At 42.9% G+C, this 25,298-nt stretch overlaps 2 protein-coding genes across 7 annotated transcripts in view; both read right to left on the bottom strand.

Annotated features, from left to right (window-relative positions):
* The window catches only part of LOC105748220 (ubiquitin-40S ribosomal protein S27a-like), a 52,132-nt gene extending 31,780 nt beyond the window's left edge, over positions 1-20,352 (bottom strand). Inside the window, exon 1 of the mRNA XM_033436688.2 lies at positions 20,301-20,352. Within this exon, the coding sequence (XP_033292579.2) occupies positions 20,301-20,352 (52 nt within the window). The remainder of the gene's footprint in view (positions 1-20,300) is intronic.
* The window catches only part of CTNND2 (catenin delta 2), a 947,506-nt gene that overhangs the window by 532,450 nt on the left and 389,758 nt on the right, over positions 1-25,298 (bottom strand). The gene's annotated exons all lie outside the window — the stretch shown is intronic.

Genomic DNA, 25,298 nt, shown 5'->3' with positions numbered 1-25,298 from the left:
AATGCATGCATTTTTGAAGCCAGATATTAAAAGTCAAGGAATAGGAAAATGGTTCACACTTGTGTTTTATCTATTAAAAATGAAAAGATATTTTGAGAACTATGTGGAGTTTTATTCCTTATGTTCTATTTATAAAACATAAACATTAAAAGATAAACAGATTTAGTTTCCATAGCTTTCATTTCTTCCATAGCTTTTGAAATTCAATGCATACTTATCCCACATTTACTCTTGGGCAAAAACGAGTCGAGGCACTAGCCAAGAGATCTAAAAGATCCACAAAACGCCAGACAAATGTAATGAGGACTCTTTAAACATCTCAAGCCTTTTCATTTAAAATTTTATATTCCAATTTTTGTGCCTGACAATAAACGTTGGCTTTAAGAAACAAAATGGAACATATGTGTGTATGGGCACACACACTCTCTCTGTTTTAATTTTGTTTCTTCATTGCTTAGATAATCTGTAACCTCACATTCTTCAGTGTTAATAAATATATCAGGATGCATGATCACAGTTAATCAGAAGTCTTGAATAACTTTCAAGTAAACTCCCTCCTTGAAATGAAATATTCAAAAGAACACACATTAAAATAAAAATGCGAGAGACTGCTTATGATGGAAAATGTAGCCATTACTAAAAAATCAAAAAGTAAGATGAATGTGACTATTAATTCCCCAATGTTTGAAAAGGTAGCAAGAGTACATTTTTAGAAGGCCTGTGGCCTTTTAAATTCCACAGTGCTACACAATTATGATGATGATCTCTACCTAGGGTCCACCTGTCCTGATAAGAAACAGCTTCCCCAGTGATGCACGGTCGCCTCCAGGACCTTGGGGAGGCCTCTACTTTTACATTGACGACAGGATTTGGAATGTGTAATGGGCTGGATCCTTTACTATAGTAAGTGCAAACAGTTAAACAGCACTGACTGGGTGGGTACCAGGCACTGTTCTGAGGGCTTTCCTGTTATCTCAATCATCTTCTCAACCCCTCCAGGAGATTAGGACATTACTAATACCATCCCCAACACTGGGGAGAGCAAACTGAGGCATGGAGAAGAGAAAAAGATTTTTCAGGTCCCCAGAGCTAGGAAGAGGCAGAGCTGGGATTCCAACCCAGACAGTCTGGCTTGGGGGTCCACAATCTTAACCCCTGCCTGCCTCCTAGGAAGACAGAAACACAGAACATCCTCCCAAGAATAACAGGCATCGCCTCTACAGTGGATGCTCTAGAAAGACTGAAGCCTCCCTCCAACTCTCATCCCGTTAACTCCCTCCTCTTTGCAAGCACCCTGGTTCCCTGTCAGAGTGGGGGACCCTTAAAGCAGTTGCTGATGCCAAAATGCAAAGATGCTACGGTGACAAGTCTGATTTCCAAGCAGATACCCAGTCAGTGTTTTAAATAACATATTTTGGAAAGAATCTAGCAACTCAGCAACTACTTGTGACGCATTCTTTCTAATTACCATCGCACATTTGGTTCTCTGTAGACACTTTGCTGTCACCAAAATACTGCTATTTCATGCATGAGAATTTGCTTAGCAAAAAATATTTTCAAAAAGAATAAGGACAGCTGTCAAAAATGATCATAACCTTTGCAATGTGAGGAATCCTGAAATAAGCTGTTGGGTATCTTTAGGCGTGAAATGGAAACTGGGTACAGCACTTGGATATTAACTTCAAATCTCCTAACCAGTAATACTCTTTTGCACACATCCATATGTTGCTTTATAACGTTAGCAAAACACACTTGCCTGTGTCGTTTCACATGATCTCTACAACCACCATGTAGGGTAGGTAAGTAGGTATTTCTACTTGCTCTATCTCAGTAAAGTTCTTCAAGGCTTGAACAGGTTTAAACATGAATCTTGTATGACTACGCTGTGGTGAACCAGCTTCTAGACTACTGTTCTTTCCTTTACAGAATATTATCCATTCTTTGTTTCTTGATGTCTCAGTGCTAGGAAAGTTTTATTCAATGATGTGGGTATGTCTTACACATGTTTATAAGTATGTGTATATATCAGAAAATGTGTATACATATATACAGTATGCCTATACATGTGCTGTGAATTGATTTTCTGATACCTGTATCTATGTCTATATAGCTATACTTATATTTATATCTAGATTTTCTCTCTACTGCCAGTCTTTTTTTGTGTGTGTGAAAAAATGGACTAACATAAGATATAGTAAAATAAAAAGAAATATAGATTTTGATTCATATAATTATTCTTACAATGACTGGGTTTGAATTATGGACCTCAATGACTTTGAACCACTTGCTTATTAGGTGATTGAATCCTGACTTGCCATTTGGAAAAAAAAGGGATTTGGTTAAGGCACTGGACGACACCAGTGCCTTTCAACCTAAGGTCTGCAGAGTCCCTGAGTTTCCAGTCTCGGTGTGTCTGGGGTGCAGTGGGAGGAAGTAAGACTCTAGGCTTCACACCCATCAAGCAACTTAAAACTCCACCTCTCTGGGCTGAGTTATAGACTGGACTTCTGAGGAAGATTTCACTAGAAATTCAAGATCAAAACGTGTGAAAATCTCTGATCTTTAAGGCCACTTACAGTACATTTGTCATTTAATTCCTTAAAGAGACACACTGATCTTAATATTTACTGTGACCTTATATAGCATAGCATCTTCACTCTCTACACATATGTGCAAAATACAGAAAAGTACAATATTTTTTTTTTTTTTTTTTTTTTTGCGGTACGCGGGCCTTTTACTGTTGTGGCCTCTCCCGTTGCGGAGCACAGGCTCCGGACGCACAGGATCAGTGGCCATGGCTCACGGGCCCAGCCGCTCCGCGGCATGTGGGATCCTCCTGGACCGGGGCATGAACCCGTGTCCCCTGCATCGGCAGGCGGACTCTCAACCACTGTGCCACCAGGGAAGCCCAGTGTTGTTTTTTTTTTAACATCTTTATTGGAGTATAATTGTTTTACAATGGTGTGTTAGTTTCTGCTTTATAACAAAGTGAATCATTTATACATATACATATGTCCCCATATCTCTTCCCTCTAATATTGCTGTTTTAATGGAGCTGACAATCTAATTATCTAGAAGTCACTGTTACCTATCTATAATGTGTGTATATATATATATATATATATATATATATATATATAAGCAAGACTCTGATATGAGCTGTTGCCTAAGGTTGCTTAATTTAGGTTAACCGTAAGTGCTCAAAAGTAATGAAATTTCATTTAACAGAATACTAATCTTCAGAACTTATTTTACTTGAATCAATGAGGTTTTACATAATGTCTTATTTCAGAAGAGCAAACTATTAAAATTTTGAATTCAGCTTTGCTAATTTTCTCTATAAGTCTTCAGTATATGAGAAACATTAAGGTTCTGAAAAACATTAACCTAGGATAAAGGTAGATTTGTAGTTGAGAATTCAGATTTACAAACATCTGAATTATTTAAAAAAAAATTTTAAATACATAACACTAAAGGAGTGCCAAATATCACAGTGATTTAAAACTTTTTATAAAAAAACAATGGTAGGATTTGTGCTTAAGGAAAAATATTTACATTTAAAGGATTGTTCATTCAGTGTCCACTCTTCAGGAATAAAAGATCTACTCATGGTTTTTAAGAATATATCAATTTTCATAATATCCTGACAAGCAAGATTCTAAATCTCCCAGATGATAATTAATAGTCATTGTTAACGATTAGATGACTCCGTTAATATTTTCTGACTCGGAAGAAGATGTGGCTTTGTTGCTACGTCATCAGACATGATGAACCATTTGGCTAAAGAGAAGGTCAAGCCTTCATTGAAAGTAAACATTTTTTGAAGTTCCATTGTATCAATAGCAATTACTGCATTCATCTCATTTGCAAAAGGAAGGGTGCTTTCTGATCTATAAATGCCTATTATAACATGGTTCAACTAAGTGGGAGTGGTATTTGAAAAAGAAATGTGGACATGAAATAAATAGAAATAATTTTCAAAGAGATGCTGCCACCTTTTGGTTGTTCTTCCATGAAGCATACACTCATTCCTGAAAGCTTGTGAAGTCAGGAGAAGCCCTGAATGAAATGACTGAACATTTCAGAATCATAAGCAATTCTGTGATGTCCTCGGAATTTCTTACTTAGATGGCTCCCACTCTTCTTGATAGGTTTCAGACTCGTTGATATGAAGTAATTTTTCCAAATGTTAATACAGCAGTAGAAAAGATCCATTTTAGAAATGGAGAACGTTCCAAGTTTTTTTGAGGTCATGTATGTAAACGCTATGCCCATCACACCAACTGAGGCAATAAAAGATAATTTTTATTCTACTGAACAAAAGACTAGGAAAGATCACATACACCTTCTGTACTCAGCATTCCATTTAGACTTCATGTCTCATTTCATCATTCATTATTTCTCATATTTGTGAGTATCTTTTTACTAATTCCATTCTCTAAATAGAGTAGGGGTCAAATTTTGCTTTTCTTGTAAGTTCTTTAAAATTTCTTTCATTCCTAAGGAATTAATTTGCTTTAAGGTTGAAACAACAGATACTGCTTAGGAAATAATTTCCTACTATAGTCTAATCAATAATTATAATAAGAAGAGGCCCCATGATTTTTTTAATGACTTCATTTAACTGACTGACTTGAAATTGAAACTTTTTAGAGTCAAATGGTGATATTTATTATTTATCAAAATATTTTAACAAGTTGAAATGCTAATCATGGTATGCTAAATGTCAATTATTTCCCTTTAACAATTGAGCAGTTGTCTTAAGGAATATTGAGTAGCATTGCTGGTACTTACAATATTTCTTCAATTCCTTTAAAATAATTATTTATTCAAATCAATGACTCCACATGCCAAAGATTTACAGGGTTTCCAAAATGTACCTGCAGACTAAAGGAACAGTGTCCAACCATGTAAGCCATGGGCTAATGTTAAAGGACTCAAGGAAACTGAGATTTAATCCAGTTTTTTTGTTTGTTTGTTTGTTTGTTTTTTTGCAGTCCGCGGGCCTCTCACCGTTGTGGCCTCTCCCATTGTGGAGCACAGGCTCCGGACGCGCAGGCTCAGCGGCCATGGCTCACGGGCCCAGCCGCTCCGCGGCATGTGGGATCCTCCCAGGCCGGGGCACAAACCCGCGTCCCTTGCATCGGCAGGTGGACTCTCAACCACTGTGCCACCAGGGAAGACCTAATCTAGTTTTTTATACTAGCGTTGACCTTGAACTGCCCTTCAGTGTACAGCCGATATTTAGGCTGAGACCATCACTGCCCCTTGAGGTCTGGAACACAGCGCTTCGGACGTTTTCACTGCACAGTGGTAGGTGGATGCCCCAGGCCCTCGCTGGATATTGCATATTCCAAGAGTCACAGCAGAGCTTCCATCCCTGGCTCTTAAACTTCTGAGTTCCTACTGTCGCATCTCCCGACCCTTGCAGACCACGTCATGATGCTCAGCCCTTAAGTGACTTTTGCAACAGAAACTCATCCAAGTTCTAACTTCCAGCCTCCCTTACAGGGGCCTGAAGAGGGTGGGGACACACAGAACCCCAGCTCCTTCTCTGCCCCTCGCATCCCACACATCTCTTCCACAGCCCCTCAACCCAATGACCCCAAAGATGCTTCTCCCTCGAGAGGAACCATGAGGCCAACAGTGTCTGAAATCATTTCCTACGACTTTATTACCATGCCTCTCCTTTCCTCACCCTGTATCCTGCCTCACAGCTCTTCCTTTTTAATTCACTCACTCAGCATCCTTCATCACGATAATTCTGAACTGAGAGCATTACATTAAACAATGCCCCAGACGCCTCCCTGTCTGTCTCTCCTTACCTGGATAAGATAGCTCCATGGCTATTCCGCCAAGGCTGAGTTTTTTTTTTTTTTTTTTTTTTTTTTTTTTGTGGTGCGCGGGCCTCTCACTGCCGTGGCCCTTTCCGCCGCAGAGCGCAGGCTCCGGACGCGCAGGCTCAGTGGCCATGGCTCATGGGCCCAGCCACTCCGCGGCGCGCGGGATCCTCTGGACCGGCGCATGAACCCGCGTCCCCTGCATCGTCAGGCGGACTCCCAACCACTGCGCCACCAGGGAAGCCCAAGGCTGAATTTTAACGTTTATTTATCTATTGTTGTAAGCCATGATAAAACAGCCTTAAAAAGTAGGGACCATGAAAGTGTGTGTGGTAACCTCAGGACCATCAGGAATGAATAGGTTTCAAACAGCCAGGCCAGGTTCAGCCGTCTTCTTTCTCCATCAGGCACGTCCTGTGTGCCCCCCTCCCTAACCCCATCCCTGGTTACCAAACAGTGCAGGGAGAGAACTGTCACGCCGAGAGCATGTTTGGTTTTCATCCCAGCAGTGATTCAGGGCATCGGTGGTTTTATTGTCAGATTTCTTCATGGGGTTAACGCCATCAGAGCTGTTCTTCAGGCCCAGGATGCATAAAATGGGGTTGTTCAGTGGACGCAGCTACTGACATTCTGCATTCCATCGGAAGCTGCAGTCAGGGTTTTCAGTCCCCCACGCCACCTGCCACGTTAGGAACTTGGATGAAATACTATACATCTTGACGATAAACTTGGGAGAGGTCTATGCAATCGGGGGGGACAGAGATTCCCTCATTAGTACCAGTAAAGGGAACTCACCAGAGAGAATCCTCTGTTTAAGTACCATATTCCAAAAGCCCTTTACTTAGCCAGTTGTTTTGAAGTCCAAATTCATTTGCCCATGGAAACGGTGTCACTCATGATCGTTAGTTCCATGTCCCACTCATAATATTACTTTCTTTTTTCAAAACAAACAGCTTTTTATTGATGCATAACATAGTTGATTTACAATGTTTTGTTAGTTTCAGGTGTACAGCAAAGTGATTCAGTTACACATATATTCTTTTTCAGATACTTTTCTATTATAGGTTATTACAAGAGAGTGAATATTGTTGCCTATGCCATACAGTAGGTCCTTGTTGTTTGTCTATTTTATATACAGTACTGTTCATCCCAAACTCCTAAGTTATCCCTCCTCCCTTGCCCCTTTGGGAACCATAAGTTTGTTTTCTATGTCTATGAGTCTATTCCTGTTTTCTAAATAAGTTCATTTGTATCATTTTTTAGATCGACAGTCTCTTGAATAAGTGGTGCTGGGAAAACTGGACAGTTACATGTGAAAGAATGAAATTAGAACACTCCCTAACACCATACACAAAAATAAACTCAAAATGGATTAAAGACCTAAACGTAAGACCAGATACTATAAAAATTCCTAGAGGAAAACACAGGCAGAACACTCTTTGACATAAATCATAGTATTACTGGACTCAGTGTCTAAGCACACTCTTTGGACTACACTAAGCAGAAAGTATGACCAGAGCTCTAAAATGCTGGCCACAGTTTGAGATTGGGGCGGGCTTCACACTCAAGGAAGAAGAAAGACAGTAGCCCTGCACTGGATGCCTGAGTCTGACCGCCTCTAGCTCTGGGCCAAAATCTTTGCATCCACTGTATGCCTCATTACTCCTCAAACATACAATCAGAGTGTGGGAGGACGGAAGGAGTAAACACAGGCACAGAAAAGTCAAGTCACTTGGGGAAGGATGGAGGCCTAGTTAACCACTAGAGCTGGGGCTCAAACTCATGTCTGTCTATGTGTCTCCAAACTTATAAGCTCCGTACATTTGAAAAGTGGAAATCCCCCCTCCCCCAGGTTCTAATTATTTTCACTCATTCATTAGAAAACTATCTTTTCTGAGTACCAGGCTGAGTGCTTCCAATGCAAAGGAGAACAAAGACGTCACTTCTGCATCAATGACACTCCTCGTCTAACGTGAAAGGTCAGATCACATAAATAACTATGTAAATAGGGCTTCCCTGGTGGTGCAGTGGTTAAGAATCTGCCTGCCAATACAGGGGACACGGGTTCGAGCCCTGGTCCAGGAAGATCCCACATGCCGCGGAGCAACTAAGCCTGTGGGCCACAACTACCGAGCCTGCGCTCTAGAGCCAGTGTGCCAAGAGCCTGTGCTCGGCAACAAGAGAAGCCACTGTAATGAGAAGCCCATGTGCACCAACAAAGACACAACACAGCCAAAAATAAATAAATAAAATTAAAAAATTTAAAAAAAAGAACTATGTAAATAGAAATTATGAAGAAAGGGGTAGGGTGACCCAAACTTAATGAGGGCAATATTAGATTCAGTGGTCAGTGAAGACCACTTTGGGGGTAACATTTAAGCTCAGATAGGAAGGATAAGTAGATGTCTAGGAGGCAAAGAATTATGGGTAGAGTAGAAGGGATGGTGTGTGCAAAGGCCCTGAGGCACAAAAGAGCTTGGTGCATTTTAGGAAACTGAAAGACCTGCTGGAGGTAGAGAGGGGGGAAGAGTGGTGAGGGGAAAGTGTGCAAAAATAGGCAGGGGTGAGATCAGGAGTATCTCCAAAGGGCAGAAGAATTTTATATTAGAAAATAAAAGATAGGTGACCCATACTAGATCAGGGAGCTGTACATTTTAGACATTGATTTGTATGTGTAAATCACCCATAAATCTAGCATTTTTATGTCAGAAACTACCTATAAATTGAACAAGAAAAATTAATGACATACTTGTGTAATATTGTAAGAAAATGGTTTTATGATAAATTAGGTTATCTTTCAGCAAAGCTGACTTCTGCCCCACCCCACTGTGCTGGACTAGGCTTCTGTGCCTTACTGACATTAGGTTGGCCAGGGGACTTGATTCAGTCATTGGGATGAAGAGTATGGGATGTGAGCCTCAGGAAGACGTGGTGACCAACCAGAAGAAGGACACGCCCATTCATCCTAGGCCCAGAATGACCACACATCAAGCTGATCTGAACCTGCCTGCAGCCGGGAGGCAAGAGCAGACAGCAACCTGCACGCATCAAGGCCGTCCAGAAACCACGCATCACAAGTGATGTGCATAACTGTGAGTGTGTAAATAAATGCTTCGCATAACAATCTGTGGAGCTCTGGGTGGTGCACAATGTGGTTTTGTTGGAGCAATAGTTAACACAAAGCTGTAACATGAAGAACTGCCCTCAGTGTCCGCCCCCCAACACACACGCACAGGTGCACTTGCAAGCACACACGCACGCACACAGACACACACACATTTGCTCGCCTCTAGACAACAGAAGAAGAAACAGAAATAATGTCTAGCAGTCTAGGCAGCATGTGAAGCACTATCCTTGACTCTACCCTAAATGATGGCTAGTTAGACCATGACTTTGTAATCGAATTAAACCAGGCTGCTGCTACTGACCGCACTGCTCTGGCTTCATTATAAACCCATTATACAGAATATTTCAGATCTTCTGCAAAATTATTTTACTCAAAATAAAGGGAAGGATATCAGTAAAATGCAATGGCAAAAGAGAGCTGCTTTGAGCAGCTGCACAGACACCATTTCAGTTTCCAGCTTAGGGAAATCTCCGTCTTTTCTAGCACACGTCTTTACAGCCAATAAGATGCTGGCACTTAAAGCTATTACATCGCTCCCTTGTGTGTAACTGGGGGATTTTTATATTGCTATAATGCTTCCCACTTCTTAAGGGTTTTCTTGAAGTAAGTCTTTTAACAGTGAGGTTTTACTGCATAGACTCCAGGATGACATTGAAAGGCACCTAAAAGAGAGAAAATTGCATTGATATATTTGGCCATTGTGTTAATCGCTGAACCAGTCTAAGATCTAGATGTGATTTTTATTTTATTTTATTTTTTTTTGCGGTACGCGGGCCTCTCACCGTTGTGGCCTCTCCCGTTGCGGAGCACAGGCTCCAGACGCGCAGGCTCAGCGGCCATGGCTCACGGGCCCAGCCGCTCCGCGGCATGTGGAATCTTCCCAGACTGGGTCATGAACCCATGTTCCCTGCATCGGCAGGCAGACTCTCAACCACTGCACCACCAGGGAAGCCCCTCTAGATGTGATTTTTAAAAAATGTATCTGATGGCTCTTAAACATTCTCATATCCTAAGAATTTAAATATACTAAAATACAGATTTCATGAAATCTAGAGTCCTTTCCACTATGCAGAGAGTTCTTCAAATAGGACAATTAAATTTCTTGTTCTTAGATATATGAGTTTACAGAATTTTAGAGTTGAAATAGGCTTCGGAACTGCTGTAACCTAGTGTATCTCAAATTGTGTGAGTCATGAATGCCTTTCAGGATCTAGTGAAACCTAGATGCCACCCCAGAAAAAAATTCGTATCAAAACTTGGTATGTACCTACAGGGAGTTCAGACCATTCCGAAACCCATCTATGGACATCTCATGAGTTCATGGTCTCCAGAATAAGAGCTCTGATCCTGTCCACATTCTAGATGTGAATCATTTTTCCTGTTTTATCCATCTAATTCCCCATTGCCCTGCAGGCTCAGTGGTGGTTAAAAGCCTGGAGAGAGGCCAGACCACTACAGGATTACTGTTTGTCAACTTGCTTCTGGTTTATTTCAAACATTCATAAGTATTTAGAGAGAAATTTACTATGCTGTGGTGTACCTGTCACCCAGCTCTAACTGTCAGCCTCTGGCTACCTGGTTTCATCTATTCCCCCTCCCTCACTTTTCTGGCTGAGGTATTTAAAAAACAAATCCATGGCATCCTACTATTTCATCCATGAAACCTGCAATGTGCATCTCTAGATGATGAGGATATACCATTATCCCAATTAGTAGAAATCCCTCCTATCGTCTAATCCCAACTTCATATTACAATTTCTCATCTTGGGACTTCCCTGGTGGTCCAGTGGGTAAGACTCTGCACTTCCAATGCAGGAGGCCTGGGGTTCGATCCCTGGTTGGGAAACTAGATCCCACATGCATGCTGCAACTAAGAAGTCTGCATGCCACAACTAAAGATCCTGCATGCCACAGTGAAGATCCCGCATCCTGCAACTAAGACCTGGTGCAGCTAAATAAATAAATAATGTGACCATATAATATTTAAAAAAAATTTCTCATCTTGAAGATTTTTTAAACAGTTGGTTTGTTTAAATCAAGATTCTCCAAAATTTGCACATTTAATTTGCTTGTTATCTCTTAACTCTTTTCTATTTAATAGTCCCTTCCTGAATGTTTTTTTTTTATTGATTTGTTTTAAAATGAATTTTTAATTTTTTTTTCTCAAAGCATCTCCCACGTTCCGGGTTTGGCCAATAACTTCCTTGCACTCTCATTGAATTTCTTCCTCCATCCTATGAGGCCCTAAAATCTGGGAATTAGAGACAGGTGATGTTTATTTTCGGCTTTATTCTGTTTAATCTAAAAGGGAGCAAAAGTCTATGAGAATCCTTTCACTCAATGGAGAGTAGGATCAATGGAAGACATATTTTTACCTTTCAGTCTGAACTTCCCTCCGGTCTTTTATAATACGTGTTTTCATCATTTTACTGATTCATTACTCTTCTAAGGAGCAGGCCTTTCCTGATAAAGCAACTATCTTTTTCCTGCATATGATCTGTTTGTAGAGCAGATGGGCTGTAATAAAATGTATTCCACATCTTGCCCTGGGACAGTATGCATGGAAGCACCTGGCACAGTCCCCCTAAAAATGGCCAGGTCTTCAATGTTGGCTGAAGCTGAACTGAAAGAAATCTCAATTACTCCCAATAACTCTATCTCAGTTACTAAAATAAATAATCAGTTTCTGGATTAAGGAAAACAACTCATCACAACATAAACCAAGATTCTCTGTATTGACAATGGAATAAGAATACCCCTTCCCATTCTTGGTTACACATGACGTCAACTTCTCCAGAACTGTGTGCTTATCTGGTTCCGAAAACTGATAAATCGAACAGTAAAAAAAATACCCAGTGAAAAGGCTGAATACTCAATACAACTTAGGAAGGCAAAAAAGTATTTTAGTTGGTTCACATCGTACAGTCACAGGAAAAATGAATTCTCCACATACTCATCGCCAGTCTGTCACCCCACATACCGCCCAGCTTTATCCTCCAGTAGCTACCGATACACTTTCTAACATAGACATTGAACACCAGGCTGTGAAGTATGCGATGTTAAATGCATCTCAAAGTCGGTTATGATCTTATCTGAAGAACATAAACAGAATTGATTTTTTTGTACTCTCTCAGGTAGACTTCAAATCTGCTACTCGGAGAAAACTAAGGATTATTATTAGAACTGATAATAGACAAAGTCTAATGAACCCTGATGTGAGGGCTGCATTTGGAAGAACATGAGCATGTCAGCCGTCAGCTCCTCTTAATGTGCAATCACTCAGCAACTGCCTTGGAATATCTCTCTTACTGAATTTTCTTGTTGTTTAACTTTCTGTGCTTCTCGAGCGTATTTCAAAACTCCTTAAAAGCAGAGATGAGGGGCTTCCCTGGTGGCGCAGTGGTTAAGAATCTGCCTGCCAATGCAGGGGACACGGGTTCGAGCCCTGGTCCAGGAAGATCCCACATGCCGCGGAGCAACTAAGCCCGTGTGCCACAACTACTGAGCCTGCGAGCCACAACTACTGAAGCCCATGTGCCTAGAGCCTGTGCTCTGCAACAAGAGAAGCCACCACAATGAGAAGCCTGCGCCCCGCAACAAAGAGTAGCCCCCGCTCACTGCAACTAGAGAAAGCCCGCATGCAGCAGTGAAGACCCAATGAAGCCAAAAATTAAATAAATAAATAAATTTATTAAAAAAAAAAAAGCAGAGATGACTCTGGCTTAGTCACTGAAGGAAGGCAGGTTATCTGACTGTTCATTCTTTCATTAGACAACTTGTTAAAACACTATGCTTACAAGCTTAGCCAACATGACAGAACAGGATAAAAAGTCACAGTTGTCCTCAACAGACTTACTTCTTTGCATCCCTCTTGAACCCATTCCTGGGAACTAAGGAGAAGCCCCACAGTTTTCTGTGCTCCAAGAAGAAGGCAGGAGCCTCCATGATGGACTCTTTCCAGGTAAGAGCTCCACTGTCCCAGGAGAATGGCACTCTAGAATCTGTGCTCCTGGCCAACATAGAGTGACTGTCGGACCTCTCACCTGACCGAGGACCATCCAAGCAGAAACTATTGAAACCCTGCCTCTCAACACTGAAAGGGCCTTATACCACAATTTGAAAGTCACCGTTACACTCATAGGTTCAACAAATGTTTATTATGCAACTACTATGTGCTGTGCATTTTTTTAAGGTGCTGGTCATATGGTGCTGGACAAACTGACACCTTTCTTTGAAGAAAATAAACTCAAGGAGCCTTGTTGGGGGGACCAAATCCTACACAACCCATAATACACAACTAGCTCTAGTTGACAGTTGCTCTGAGTTGGGAGATGGAAGACTGGTCAAGGGATTTAATATCAGCTGTGCTGGTTGTGGGATCTAAACAGTGGCTGGGCTAGTTACTTAGCATCTGTAGGAAGTGGTGGAGACCATACATGGCTGTGAATTACTTATAAAGCAAAAACGTATGATATAGAAATTACATGTGTATACAATGAGACTCAATTTTATTTTTTTGTTTACTTTTCTATTGAAGTACAGTTGATTTACAACGTTGTGCTGTTTTCAGGTGTACAGCACAGTGATTCAGTTATATCTCCATATCTGTATTTATATCTACATCTACATCTATATATTCTTTTTCAGATTCTTTTCCCTTATAGGTTATTATAAAATATTGAGTATAGTTCCCTGTGCTATACAGTAGGTCCTTGTTGGTTATCTATTTTATATACAGTAGTGTGGGGCTTCCCTGGTGGCATAGTGGTTAAGAATTCACCTGCCAATGCAGGGAATATGGGTTCGAGCCCTGGTCCGGGAAGATCCCACATCCTGTGGAGCAACTAAGCCCATGAGCCACAACTACTGAGCCCGCACTCTAGAGCCCGCAAGCCACAACTACTGAGCCTGTGCTCTAGAGCCCGCGAGCCACAACTACTGAAGCTCACGCGCCTAGAGCCCGTGCTCTGCAACAAGAGAAGCCACCGCAGTGAGAAGCCCACACACCGCAACGAAGAAAGTAGCCCCCACTCGCCACAACTAGAGAAAGCCCACGTACAGCAATGAAGAGCCAGCGCAGCCAAAAATAAAAAAATAAATATATATAGTCGTGCGTCTATGTTAACTCCAAACTCCTAATTTATCTCTCCCCTACCCCCTTTCCTCTTTGGCAAACATAAGTTTGTTTTCTATGTCTGTGGATCTATTTCTGCTTTATAAATAAGTTCATTTGTATCATTTTTTTAGATTCCACATGTAAGCAATATCATATGATATTTGTTTTTCTCTGGCTTACTTCACTCAGTATGAGAATCTCTAGGCCCATCCATATTGCTGCAAATGGCATTATTTCATTCTTTTTTTTTTTTTTGCGGTATGCAGGCCTCTCACTGTTGTGGCCTCTCCCGTTGCGGAGCACAGGCTCCAGACGCGCAGGCTCAGCGGCCATGGCTCCGGCCCAGCCGCTCTGCGGCATGTGGGATCTTCCCAGACCGGGGCACGAACCCATGTCCCCTGCATCGGCAGGCGGACTCTCAACCACTGTGTCACCAGGGAAGCCCTCATTCTTTTTTATGGCTGGGTAATATTCCATTGTATATGTGTACCACATCTTCTTTATCCATTCATCTGTCCATGGACATTTAGGTTGCTTCCATGTCTTGGCTACTGTGAATAGCACTGCAAGAGACTCTTAAAAAAAATTCCTATGCCTATCCCCATTCTTATTATCCTTACATTGATTACTCAGATCATAATTTTAGAAGTCTTTTGGTCATGAATAATCATAAAAGTGAGGTAATTTCAGTAATTAAAATTCCCAGTCTCTTGTAAGAGTCAAAATTCCAAAATATATATACGGTTTCATCAAGAGTCTTCCCAGGTAGGACGTGCTTCAGTTGGGAAGTCTCTGGTCGTACAGTCGAGGGTGTGGGACTTTTCACTGACCCCCTTGCCTTGCATTCCTTTTTCTTCACACCCAAGCTTGCTGGCCGGGGTTTCCCACTTCTGCAGGGGTCACCGTGGGTGGGAGTGAGTGCTGAGGACGGGAGAGTCTGATTGCAGGAGCAGGTCATGGCCCAGCCTTGATGCTCTGGAGCTGACTCTTTGTGGGAGAGATGTTCATCAGTGAACATCTGAAGGCCACTGCCTGGGCAATGGAAGTGGGCAGTAGCTCTCCACCATTCCTTTGCTAAGACCCACCCCAAGCCCTGCGTGAGCACCTGAGGGTGCCCCTACAGCCTTCTTTCCTGAAGTTTCCTGCTCCTGGCAGGTCTCTTGAGTGGGCTTCTTTCCCAATGACCCAGCAAGGCACCCACCCCAGAGTCCATATCTGGCTTTCGCCCTACAGTCCAAAGGGCCATCTTCTCTCCCGTGGCCCTGCACTCTGCTGCTGTGGGCCACTCCAGCCAGTTTCCTGCTTGGAGGCTGGGCAGGCTTGAATCAGAGTATAAAACATTTCTATAAAAGAGAGTTGATGCATTTCTAAGAAACTTTCTATAAAAGAGAGTTGATGCTTCTAAGAAAACTAGGTTGAATGCTCTGGAAAGGCATTATCAAAAATTTTTGAATAGGGCTTCCCTGGTGGCGCAGTGTTGAGAGTCCGCCTGCCAATGCAGGGGACATGGGTTCGTGCCCCGGTCCAGGAAGATCCTACATGCCGCGGAGCGGCTGGGCCCGTAAGCCATGGCCGCTGAGCCTGTGCGTCCGGAGCCTGTGCTCCGCAACGGGAGAGGCCACAACAGTGAGAGGTCCGCGTACCGAAAAAAAAAAAAAAAAAAAAAAAAGTATTGAATAACTTAGGAGAAAAAAATGGACAAAGGGGGAAAGAACCATATATTTAAAAATCCGGGGCTTCCCTGGTGGCGCAGTGGTTGAGAGTCCGCCTGCCGATGCAGGGGACACGGGTTCGTGCCCCGGTCTGGGAAGATCCCACATGCCGCGGAGCGGCTGGGCCCGTGAGCCATGGCCGCTGAGCCTGCGCGTCCAGAGCCTGTGCTTCGCAACGGGAGAGGCCACAACAGTGAGAGGCCCGCGTAATGCAAAAAAAAAAAAAAAAAAAATCCGTCAAGAAGGTCTCTGTATTCAAATTGTTTCACAAGTAACTCGAGGTCCGCTTCTCTTTAAAGACACCAGAACTGGAAGGGGCAGGACTGTAGTATTAGGGGTGCAGTTTGTACAGAATGGATGGTGAGGCAATGCAAGCAGCAGGCCCCCATGCAAAGAAAAGGCCCAGCTCCTAAGCAAAAAGTTAGTGAAGAAACCCACATTTACAAGGTTTATGTCAAAATAAAATACCCAATGTACACATGTATCATATTTATGATTCTCTGTTTGAACCAGGTTTTTCAACTGCCTGACCCTCTCCCCACCATTGCTGACTTTGTGAACACGGAGAGCTTCCATTCTGCCGTCGTCTCCTTTCCTCAGGTTGTAGAATCAGGAGACAAAAGGAAAACCCAAAAAAATCTGAGGTAGAAACAAAAGCAAAACCTCTTCTCATTTTGGTTCTCCCTTAAGTTATCCTCCCCATCTGTTTTTTCTTTCAAGTCTCAATTCTATTAGCCTACTTATATGTCCACTTTTGCACTTCATAATCCCTCAGAAAGTCATACAGGCTGGTTTCCATGAAGGGAATTCATCACCCCCCAAAGTAAGCTCCTCAGTCTTCTTCCATCGAGTTATTTCCTGGAGCAATGACAAGGGTGCCCACCCTGGTTCCTGGGCTATTGGGTTGGGTTTTCTTCCTCTTTCTCTGACTACTTATTCTTCCTCTTCTTCCATGGTGCCTTCATGGGCATGACCAAGGTCCTCTGTTTCAGCTTCTTCTCTTCCCCTTGCTCACAACTCCTTGTTATTTCAACTCACGCTTCTAGGGTGTTGCCAACGGTGTCCGGGTGCCCACAGCTGAGAGCACTGCACTTTGCCACTGGCAGGGACGCAGTAAAGCCCGTGAATAAATGGGTAACTTCCACTGTCAGCCTTGACTTCTCCCCAGACTCCAAATCCACATACTCAGGGGCTATCACTGGGCAGTGGCCAACAGGGACAGTTACTCAATTAAGACTCTTTTCCTTTATCTGGGCTACAGAAGTGATAATAAAATATCACTGATGATAATAAAATGACAAACATTATATTACAAAGTGCTGGGAACATAGCTAGCCCTCCACAAATAGCAGCTTTGTTAACTGCTTGTTAGATAGCACCTCACATCTGTCCTCTGTGCCCTGCTTCAGTAACTGAATTAGCACAGCTTTAATCACTGAGACTAGTAATCAATTTCTGAGTCATTTTCTACTTCTTTCTCAAGCCTCACACGCAATAAATTGCCAAATCCCGCCCGTTCCCCCAACCTCCCCCAAAATCTAAAAATTAAATCTTAAAGCTGAGCTGTGTTCCTCTTTATGTTCCCACAGCCACTGACCTACTTTGGGCCCTCGTCACATTTCATCTAGACCCTGCAGGAGGCCCCTCACTGGGTTACTGCACAATGGACTCCCTTGTAGAGTACTAGCCCACAATAGTTCCCCTTGGCTTCGAAAATACCCTTATACGGTTGCCAGTAATGTCCCTACGTAATACTGTCTTTAAACGGCTCAGAAACTTTCAATGGCTCTTTACCACCTGAGGAATCAATCCAGGTGATTCTAAGCAACGAATGGCCTGACCTCAACCCACCTTTCCAACTTCCTCTCCCAGGTGCAGGTAGGCAGGCACCTGTGATTCCCTGCACGTGGCACCTTCTCAGATTTCCAGTCTTCCAATCATTGTACACCCTTGTGCACAAGAAACTTTGCTTCCATTTCAGACCATAAAAGTCCTACCTGTACTTCAAAGCCCATCATTTTCCTGATGTTTTCCTAAATAAACTTTCTTTGGAATTAAAGAATTAATTCCTTCTCCATCTTTCTGTGCTACTTCCTCAAAACTGTCATAAACCATGTATTTTTCCATGTTTAATAATAATCTATACACACACATACATTATATGCAAATATATTTCAACACATACATATATGTTATAGACTAATAGACTACATGCTCATTGAAGATTTTACTTACCTTAATTTTACTAACAGAGCAGTGGATGGGTTCAAAAATGAATGAATGAATGTATGAATATATTCTATGCTATATATCTCTACCTGTGAGTTATGGCATTTTGAAATGTGTTATAAAATATATGGCAGGAAACACATTTTTTTCCAGATTATATAAAATAAATCCCCAAAGTTGTTAGTCAACACTGGCTTATATATTATCTAGTATAAATTTATTACAATCTAAAAAACTTTGTGGCTGAACAATGAAGATCAGACTTCAAATCAGATGGACTTAGGCTCACTTTGTGCTACATTTTTCACATATTCCTATTACAGGGGCAGAAATCCTACAAAATACCCTGGTGCCTTCTAGATCCTTCCATCTCTCTACTTTGAGCATCCACTGTCTTATGACTTCCAGTCCTATTGGGTTTCTGACAGTTTCTTCCTCTCTGTGTAAGACCTCCAGTACACAGTCTGGGGATGACTCACCTGGCATTTTTATTTGACTATTCCTTTACATTCCTTTAAAGATATTCCTTTAGATGTATCTGGCCCCTTGCCTCCACATGCTACACTCCTAGGACAAGCAAACTGTGCCAACCCAAACTTCCAGAGACCAAATTCTCTGCTGGAACTTGGTACCCTTTCCTTAACAGATGCCTGGAGTCTATTAAACTGATAGAAGTCTCTGGTGAGAGACCCAATTCCTGGGTGTTAGGGAACGATCTCCCACTTGTATATAATAAGGGACAATTTGACAGAAAGTCCCTTTGAGAAGAAAAAAAGGCAAAAGCCCTGAAGAAAAGAAGTATCAAAAGTCTCACCGAAAAGAGATCCCTGCAGAAGAATGTAACTATAATTTGTGTCCATAGTTCAGGAAACATTCAATTACCTTATTAGATAATAGGGATATGTACAATGTTTAGATTCTCCACTTCTACTCATTCTCTTTATGCATGCCATCGTACCATGAGGTCAGCCTGGATAACTTCTACCTTCCAACACACACTTTAGACAACAGTCTTCCAAGGGCCATCTCCTACCTTGATGTTCCTCTCAGTGTGCTTTACTTCACACCTTTATTTTAATATCTATCACCTCATTATGCATTAAACATCTGACTCCCTCCACCAGTAGGAAATCTGAGTGCTTAGAGGATAGAAACTATTTTTATTTTAATTAAATATCTTCTGCTGCTATTCAGATCCCCAACCGGAGTCATCAGCCCTTAAATGTTGGTGGAAGGAACAAACCTGAAAGAATCAAGGCTTTGATTCCATCTAAATGACAACACTCCAAGTTGGAAAATAAGTTCTTATTCTTTATCCTGACAATTGTTCCAGAACCCCCAAGTGGCTGATGCATATTTGGGGAACAAGTTAGATGCCTTTGGAAGATGCAGTCATTTTCCTGCCGTGCGGTGTAATATCCTCAGCTAATCATGATGTTCTGGTTCCACGATGATGGGGGTTCTGTTGGGGAAAAGGATCTCGGAATTTTTGAAGCTGAAATGGTGCTCCTTCAACTATTGCAGACCCTGCATTCGATAATGCCAAGTAGAATTCAGCTTTGCGGTACCGTTCTCTCTTTGGGTGGGATACCGCTTTAGGGAACCCTTTCAGGCACCCAGATGGCCGACAAATGTGAACCCAGCACGTGCTTCAGCCCGAGACTTTAAGTGCTGCTTAGTAATATAAATTGGGTGTATTTTTGGCTGGATTATGCCTATGAAGAGGAAGAAAGTACTCAGTGCCTGTGTTTGAGACATGTTCATACTTCCTCCACACAGTTCTCAGAAAATCTGGGGTAGGTTGTGGGGAGTGGGTATCAGGGCTGGTCTGATCCTCTCTTAAACTCTCGTTAAAGAAAAAACCAGGACTTCCCTGGTGGCGCAGTGGTTGAGAGTCCGCCTGCCGATGCAGGGGACGTGGGTTCGTGCCCCGGTCCGGGAAGATCCCACATGCCGCAGAGCGGCTGGGCCCGTGAGCCATGGCCGCTGAGCCTGCGCAACAGTGAGAGGCCCGCGTACAGCAAAAAAAAAAAAAAGAAAGAAAAAAAAAAGAAAAAGAAAAAACCAGTGACTAGAAATCAGACAGAGTTTGGCCCCATATAACTTGGATTCTATTGTTGGAGCCTCATGCGGTTAAGATGAGGACTGCCCAGTCTTACTGCTGTGTATTGTGACGGTCTCTGCAACGGACTGAACTGTGTGTCCCCAACCTTCCCCCCCTCCCCCCGCCCTGCCCCGCCCCGCCCCACCCCATATTCGTATGTTGAAATTCTAACCTTCCAGCACGATGCTCTCAGGAGATGGGGCCTTGGGAGGTGGCCAGGTCATGAGGGTGAAGCCCCAAGATGGGATCAGTCCCTTTTAGGGACCCCAGGGAGCTCTGTCACCCACTCTCTGCCATATGAGGACACAGTGAGAAAACAGCTCTGCCACCAAGAAGGAGGGAGTTCACCAGAAGCCCCTCCACGCTGGCACCCTGATCTCAGACTTCAGCCTCCGGAACTGTGGGAAAGAAATTGCTGTTTTTTTAGTAGCCTCCTAGCCTGTGAAACTTGGTTAGAGCAGCTTGAACGGAGTAAGACAGTCTTATGCAGGCTACAGGGTCCACCTTGCAGACGTGGGCAGGGGATTCTGCTCCGAGCATCTCCATCTTCCAGGAGCTGGGCTTCTGAGTGGGGAAGGGATCCTCTTCCTCAGTGGCACGGGGTGTTGCCCCATGGGCTCACGGGTGTGGCAGTGAGCTACGCAGCGTCCCCACCCCTGCCATGAGGCTGCTGAAAGCCTGTCACAGGCCCGTGGGTGGCCAGCAGCCGGGTCTGAGAGCACGTGTACACCCTTTCCTCGTGGGGTTTCCCAAGTGTTAGAGTGATCGATGCTATGAGAACCGGATGATGCGGTTCCAGCCCACTACCTGGAGTTGCCCAGATCACGCGCTCCTGGGCATATCAGCATCGACAGAGCCCTGGGGAACAGAGGAATCGAAGGGCAAGCGATGGAGGATGTATTCCACAGCTGTGGCACTGAGGTCCCACATGCAACGCTCTGGAATACTTAGAATAACCCTGAGTGGGCTGAGCTCCAACAAATCAGGAAAGGATACACTGGACATACAAAGCCGTAGAATTTTACGTTGTCAGCATTAGCTGCAGATAAAGGCACGTTATTTACTCTACCTCTTTGTCTTCAGGCACTCAACTTTATGTTATGGCTGCTAGGATTTAGAATTACTTTAAGTATATGAAATAATATTCTACTATCTCTGAGGAGTTATTCTAAGAAAATAATTCAGCTACTAGAAATTGCTGGTCTCTCCTTGGCCCAGAAAAATTTCGCTTACAAACACTTCCTTTTCTTAGGGACAAAACTATTTTGTAGCCAAGGTTCTCTCTTCCACATAGCATTTTAATACAAAGCTTTAGGCTGAAGGGGATCCTGTTTTCCTTGCGTTTATGTTGATAGTTGGCTAAGCAAACAATTACTGTGTTCATCAGACTTCAGGTTGAAACAACAGATGCAGAGCTGGAGAGGGTTTCTCTTCTGCTTCTGATATGATAATGCAACGGAGAAAATTAGTTTTCTTTAATGTAGCCCCAAACACCATCTATCGACACATTATCAAGTGAAGTCATCTCTTTTCTGTTGCACTCTGAAAAATTTTTAATATTCATGTGGAAATAAGAAATGCTTAGAGTTAGAAAAAAAGAAATGTAACATAAAAAATTCCTCCAGGATGTAGTTCAATTGCCAAGTCATCATTTAAGTGACAAAACAGGTAATATTGATGTTAGAACTGAAGGGAATCACTAGAAATATCATTAAGTCAGGGTGACTTTAATATGATATTAACGTGATTTGACTTTAATGTAGGTAACTTATCGATATCTTTTGATTTTTTTAGAGCCAAAAACCAATCAACTGCTTTAAAATGCAAGAGTACCATGAAGATCAAATAACTAAGTATTAATAAAAAAGACTACATTTCCAGTAACTCTAAAGTCTGGTGTTTTTTTTGGTTTCCCTAAGGGATTGCATCAGTGAACAGGTTTGAGTTTTATTGGCTAAAGGGAACAATTGTCTGTAAATACAGGCATTTTGACTTATAAAAGGTACTTGTAATATAGAGGGAGGATGCCAGAAATTACAGACATTGTGGAACTATAAAAAAAAAAAACTATTTAAAAAGGCATCCCATAGGATGTCCTATGACATTGATCTACTTGGAAACAGCTTTATATTTCCTCTGATTCTCCCATCCAGTAGTAGACTTAGGGGATGCGGGGAGGAAAAGAAAGTAAATAATGGAAAAAAGTAAGAAAAGTATGGCAGGGAGGGGTGGGGAGACTTCCCTGGTGGCGCAGTGGTTTATAATCTGCCTGCCAGTGCAGGGGACACAGGTTCGAGCCCTGGTCTGGGAAGATCCCACATGCCATGGAGCAACTGAGCCCGTGCGCCACAACTACTGAGCCCGTGTGCCACAACTACTGAGCCCGTGTGCCACAACTACTGAAGCCCGCATGCCTAGAGCCCGTGCTCCGCAACAAAGAGAAGCCACCGCAGTGAGAAGCCTGCACAATGCAACGAAGAGTAGCCCCCACTCACCGCAACTAGAGAAAGCCCACGTGCAGCAACAAAGACCCAATGCAACCAAAAATAAATAAATAAATGAATAAGTAAATTAAAAAAGAAAAAACCCCACAAAAGTATGGGGGGGAGGTAGAGAGTGAATCATGTAAGAGGGCTTGAAAGTAGGAGAATATTTATAATTATAAATATAAATTGACCAGTAGAGAAAAGGGCCACAAAGAGCTCCAAAGGAAAATAAATAAGAAATGAGTGTTTGGTTTGTTTATTTTTAAAAAAAGGTACAACTCATATAAAATCTCTGAAGTAGGAAAAATCTTGAGTCCATGTAGTAGCCCCTTTCTCTTTCTTAAGGCAAAAATGCATTTACATTATAGCACAGACATGGCTGTTCCAAACAGGGTTTACTGGGTTTACAGGTTTCTCACCTTCTCTAGAGAGGGTTCCCCTCCTTAGGAAGACAGAAATGCTTGTTGTAAGTTTCAGGAACAGAATCAAATCTTTATAAGGTACAAAAACGACAATTTTTTTTTTTAAAGTCATGCATTTTGCACTCAGACCAAAACCCCTGCTACTTAAAGTGTGGTCTTTGATCCTGGCAATATGGGAGTCAGCTAAGAACTTGTTAAAAATGCTGATTCTCAGGCTCCATCAGCAAGCTACCCTGTCTGAATCTGCATTTAGCAAGACGCTCGATTCCTATGATCAGTAGTTTCAGATGCACTAGTCTAAATAACTGTTATGAGAGATAAACTGAGTTTGTTTAGGTGGGTATCATTTATGACAACTTTACCTCGTAGTTATGTTTATATAATTTGAACGGCCCTAATTCCAACTTTTCTTTTATTAGTTATTACTAAGACTCTCTCTAATTGTACATATTTGTGAGTGGCATTAAAAATTATGTAAGAAACCAAATTCAAAGTAATGAAAAAGTAAATAGACTCACATTAAAATGCATTTGCATAGAAATTCTGCCTCTAGCTTTCGTCATCATTTCATGAAAGGGGAACACGTAGCAGAGTTTCTACATGGCAAACAGGAAACTCATACTGCGGTACTATGTCCAAGCATTTGAACTTTAGGATAATAAGGCCTTGCACAGTAAAAGCCCTGTGGCATTTCACGTTGTCTTGCTGAGAGCTGACTGCAGTTATTCTTTAAAGCAGAGGTCCCCAACCTTTTTGGCACCAGGGACCAGTTTCGTAGAAGACAATTTTTCCACGGATGGCGAGGTGGGGGGATGGCTTGGGCGGTAATGGGGGGGGATGGTTCAGGAGGTAATGGGGGGATGGTTGAGGCGATAATAGGGGGATGGTTCAGGAGGTAATGGGGGGATGGTTCAGAAGATAATGGGGGAGATGGTTCAGGAGGTAATGGGGGGATGGTTCAGGCGGTAATGGGGCGATGGTTCAGGAGATAATGGGGGGGATGGTTCAGGAGGTAATGGAGGGATGGTTCAGGCGGTAATGGGGGGATGGTTCAGGAGATAATGGGGGGATGGTTGAGGTGATAATAGGGGGATGGTTCAGGAGGTAATGGGGGGGATGGTTCCGGAGATAATGGGGGAGATGGTTCAGGAGGTAACGGGGGGATGGTTCAGGCGGTAATGGGGGGATGGTTCAGGAGATAATGGGGGGATGGTTCAGGAGGTAATGGAGGGATGGTTCAGGTGGTAATGGGGGGATGGTTCAGGAGATAATGGGGGGATGGTTCAGGAGGTAATGGGGGATGGTTCAGGAGATAATGGGGGGATGGTTCAGGAGGTAATGGGGGAATGGTTCAGGCGATAATGGGGGAATGGTTCAGGAGATAATGGGGGGATGGTTCTGGAGATAATGGGGGATGGTTCAGGAGATAATGGGGGGATGGTTCAGAGATAATGGGGGATGGCTCGGGAGGTAATGGGGGATGCTTCAGGAGATAATGGAGGGATGGTTCAGGAGATAATGGGGCCATGGTTCAGGAGATAATGGGGGGATGGTTCAGGAGGTAATGGGCGGATGGTTCAGGCGGTAATGGGGGGATGGTTCAGGAGGTAATGGGGGGATGGTTCAGGAGGTTAATGGGCGGATGGTTCAGGCGGTAATGGAGGGATGGTTCAGGAGGTAATGGAGGGATGGTTCAGGAGGTAATGGGCGGATGGTTCAGGCGGTAATGGCAGATGGGTCTGACGGCAATGCGAGCCATTGGAAGCGGTGGGGAGCTGCAGATGAAGCTTTGCTCGCTTGCCCACTGCTCACCTTCTGCTGTGTGGCCAGTTCCTGACAGCGGTCTGCGGCCCAGGGGTTGGGAACCCCTGGTTTAAAGGAATCATTACTCTCAGCATTTCTATCATGTTTTCTCGTTAAAGGCCATTTCACTTTCCTAAGAAAAAATTACCTAACATTTAATGAGTCAGAGACATATCATTTTATTTGGTTTCTGTCTGCAGTAGGCAAAGATAACAACCAAAGTTTTAACCCAGGATGTGCTGGGGAGTTAGAATAATTGATCCAGAGCCATGGTTTTGGGGAAGGTTAGAGATGGCAGGAATCCTATATTAGTGCCGAGATGGTTTCAAGGAGGAAGGTAAATGATGGAGGCAAGCTTAGAGAGTGGGGAGACCGAACTTCAAGGATTTCCCGTTCCATTTGGCTCTCCCCAAACTTAGAGGGTGATGAACAAGCTCATCTGGGAACATTCGGTAGATG

This window comes from Orcinus orca, chromosome 3, assembly GCF_937001465.1.
Source record: "Orcinus orca chromosome 3, mOrcOrc1.1, whole genome shotgun sequence".
Classification (NCBI taxonomy): domain Eukaryota; kingdom Metazoa; phylum Chordata; class Mammalia; order Artiodactyla; family Delphinidae; genus Orcinus; species Orcinus orca.
Note: the sequence above shows the minus strand (reverse complement) of the source record. Positions and strands in the feature narration are given on the sequence as shown.